The sequence below is a fragment of the Atta cephalotes genome, assembly GCF_000143395.1.
Source record: "Atta cephalotes unplaced genomic scaffold scaffold01611, whole genome shotgun sequence".
In the NCBI taxonomy this organism is placed as follows: Eukaryota; Metazoa; Arthropoda; class Insecta; order Hymenoptera; family Formicidae; genus Atta; species Atta cephalotes.
Window position 1 is genome coordinate 1 of NW_012131675.1, and position 2,761 is coordinate 2,761.

Consider the following 2,761-nt stretch of genomic DNA (forward strand, 5'->3'; position numbering starts at 1 on the left):
CAGGTAAACACTCCGGGGGGGTAATAAAGAATCGCTAGAAAAGCCGGATCGGTGGGTCACCGTTTCCATATGTGTGAGAGTTCGAGGATTCGCGATTTGTTAACCCAAAGCTCCTCCGCGTCCCGGCTCGAGGTTGCGCGCGGCACTCTCGCCTGACGTCGCCTCGAGCCCTCCGCCCGTCAAAGGACCGGTGGGAGCATAATCGAAATTGACCATTCGAGGGAGTATCTTGTTTACAAGCGGAGTGTTCGTTTGGAGAATCACGTTTCAACACTATCTGAACTGTTTATTTATTTCTGAGCGGCTGTCGATAGAAACACGGCGGCTCCATGTGTCAATAAAATTGTTTTTAAGTCTCTTGATGTTATCTTTGACGACGATGTTGAGCGGAGTGAGACGCTGATAACAAGAATTTACAGGTAATCAGCAGACGCATCGTTCACATACTGGCTATGAAAATGAAGATCCCAAACGGCGGGTCTGGAAACGGGACTTATTACGGACAAGAGACCGGCATCACTTCCTATGTGGACAACAACAGCGACACGGAGGCTGAGGTGCAAGCGATAGGCGATGGTGATTTCTCAGAGTACCTCTGGATGGAAAATGAAGAGGAGTTTGATAAGCAGGTACCTTATTTATAGATATAAAGCTTCTCACAGTTATTTTTTATTCTGCACTCGACGTTTCTATCGGCGTCAGGTGCTCCAACAACTGGAAGAGGAAGAATTGATGGAAGAGTGCTTAGAAGCGATGCTAGAAGAAGAGAGGCAACATCAAAGAAATATGAGTTCTACTGCTTGGTCCACGGCTACTGGCACTTCCGACAATAATGCTGCTGAACTTTGTCAACAACTAAGCAGTCTGAGGATGCAAGATGATCTCGCCAAGCAGGTACCTGAAGAAATGTTTCTCTTCTTTTAAGTCTATTCTACATTGTGTTTTTGCCTTCTGTTTCTTGTTTTTTTATTATTTTTTACTATTTTACCTCTTGTCTAATTTCTTTGTTTTCTGTTGTCTAATAAAAACTTGACAAACTTTGAAAGAGATGAGAAACACAATTGTCAATAAAACAATCGCAAAGAGGAAAAAAAGACAAGAAACAGAAAACAAAGAGCACATTATGCTTTAATGAGAGAAAGAGAGAGAGAGAGAGAGAGAGAAAGATTCTTTATTTAAACTTTTAATTAACAATTGCCGCTTGTACATGTGAATTTCCAGAGCACGCTAAATCCAGATGCAGCTGAATTTATTCCAGCGTGCAAATCGACTGTGGTATCACCTGTAAGTACATCATCAGAAACCACAGTCACTACAGAACCATCGTAGAAATCTTCTATGTGTTTTCTCTCTTGTCCGTTCTCTATTTAAGTCACGTATAAAATCGGGCTACACGTAATGATTAGAATTTACTATTTCCAATCCGACAGTCGTATTAAACGGATCATCGTGTTAGGTGTTCAATGACTGTGACTGTAGGTACAAAGAGAGAGATAAAGGGCGCGAGTTGTGCATGTAATTATGCGCGTCATCCGAAGCATCAGTTACACAATTAGATGGAACGATAACGCGGTATCCCGAAACTTTTATAGACAAGAAACACGTTCATGTGTATCATGTGGGACAATTATTTTTTTGCCAAAATACTAAAGAACGATCGCTTTTACAAATCACTCGTTAAAACAAATTTGCATCTCTTGTTCGATGCCATCTACATTGAGAATCGTTTCTCGCGGAGGCACATGTTTTTAGCATTTTCAATCTTTGTATAATTTGTATAAATTGAAATCAATCATGTACGTTTACGGAAATAACCCACTGTTCAAGTTAAACTGAATAGAGGGAACAAAATGCACTGCATGGTTAAGGAAAGGACTTTCATAAGTTTATGAAATATGTATATGAACAGGAATATAGATATACATATATTATTCTGTAAATTATGTTCATATCTTATATATAATATATATAATATATATGTATATATATATATATAATATATATTATATATATAAGTTATATATATATATATATATATATATATATACTATATATAATATACATAAATATGTATGTGTCTCAATCAGATCTTATCATTCTTGAAACGTATGTAAACCATTTTACCTTTTACAATATTTACTCTTCATCAAGCTGTAAAACCTTTCATGCGCGCGCACACATTAATAAAACTTTTTACAGCCTGAGAGAACGTTTTACAGCTTGGTATTCTATCTGTCCAATAAAAACTTTTCTTAAGAGTTCCTTTTGTAATACTTATAGTAGAGAATGATGAGATGTTTACAGAATCGTTAGCAGGACATACCTCGCACAATGCGAGATATTATGCACGAATCATATAGAATATGATAAGAAGACTCACAATGACATGTTATTTTTTACTAATATTTTGGATAGATGAATTGGCAATAAAATCGTGAGAATGTAATCGGAAAAATCAAAGTTATATTATTTGTACAAATATATCGTCTTACTTGAAAATTTGCGCAAGATGAGGAACATTATTGTCGAGTCCTACTTCAGCAATCATTTAACAAACTTAAGATCTCAAGTGAAAGTCTTACTTAGGCTGTGAGGGACTCTTTTTACGACTCGTTTTTAGTGACGCTGAGAATCAGGACATACTGCTTACTTATTTTTTAACCCGATTAATATATTTCCATGAATTAATATTTCGAAATTTTAGACGGTCGTAGATTGTAGAATATAACCACGATGAAACATGAAAATAGGGTAAATGGTG

The 2,761-nt window shown here is 36.7% G+C and overlaps 1 protein-coding gene across 1 annotated transcript; it reads left to right on the forward strand.

The window, feature by feature from the left end:
• The first annotated feature begins 452 nt into the window (after positions 1-452).
• Positions 453-1,329, forward strand: LOC105625446 (polyadenylate-binding protein-interacting protein 2). The gene is made up of 3 exons (XM_012206775.1): positions 453-629; positions 703-894; positions 1,222-1,329. The coding sequence occupies exons 1-3, from the start codon at positions 453-455 to the stop codon at positions 1,327-1,329; spliced, it is 477 nt and encodes a 158-aa protein (XP_012062165.1).
• Positions 1,330-2,761: the final 1,432 nt, after the last annotated feature.

Coding starts and splice junctions, on each gene's coding strand:
- LOC105625446 (XM_012206775.1), top strand. CDS start 453: ATGAAAATGAAGATCCCAAACGGCGGGTCTGGAAACGGGACTTATTAC. Junction 630..702: donor AAGAGGAGTTTGATAAGCAG/GTACCTTATTTA, acceptor TATCGGCGTCAG/GTGCTCCAACAACTGGAAGA. Junction 895..1,221: donor AAGATGATCTCGCCAAGCAG/GTACCTGAAGAA, acceptor GTGAATTTCCAG/AGCACGCTAAATCCAGATGC.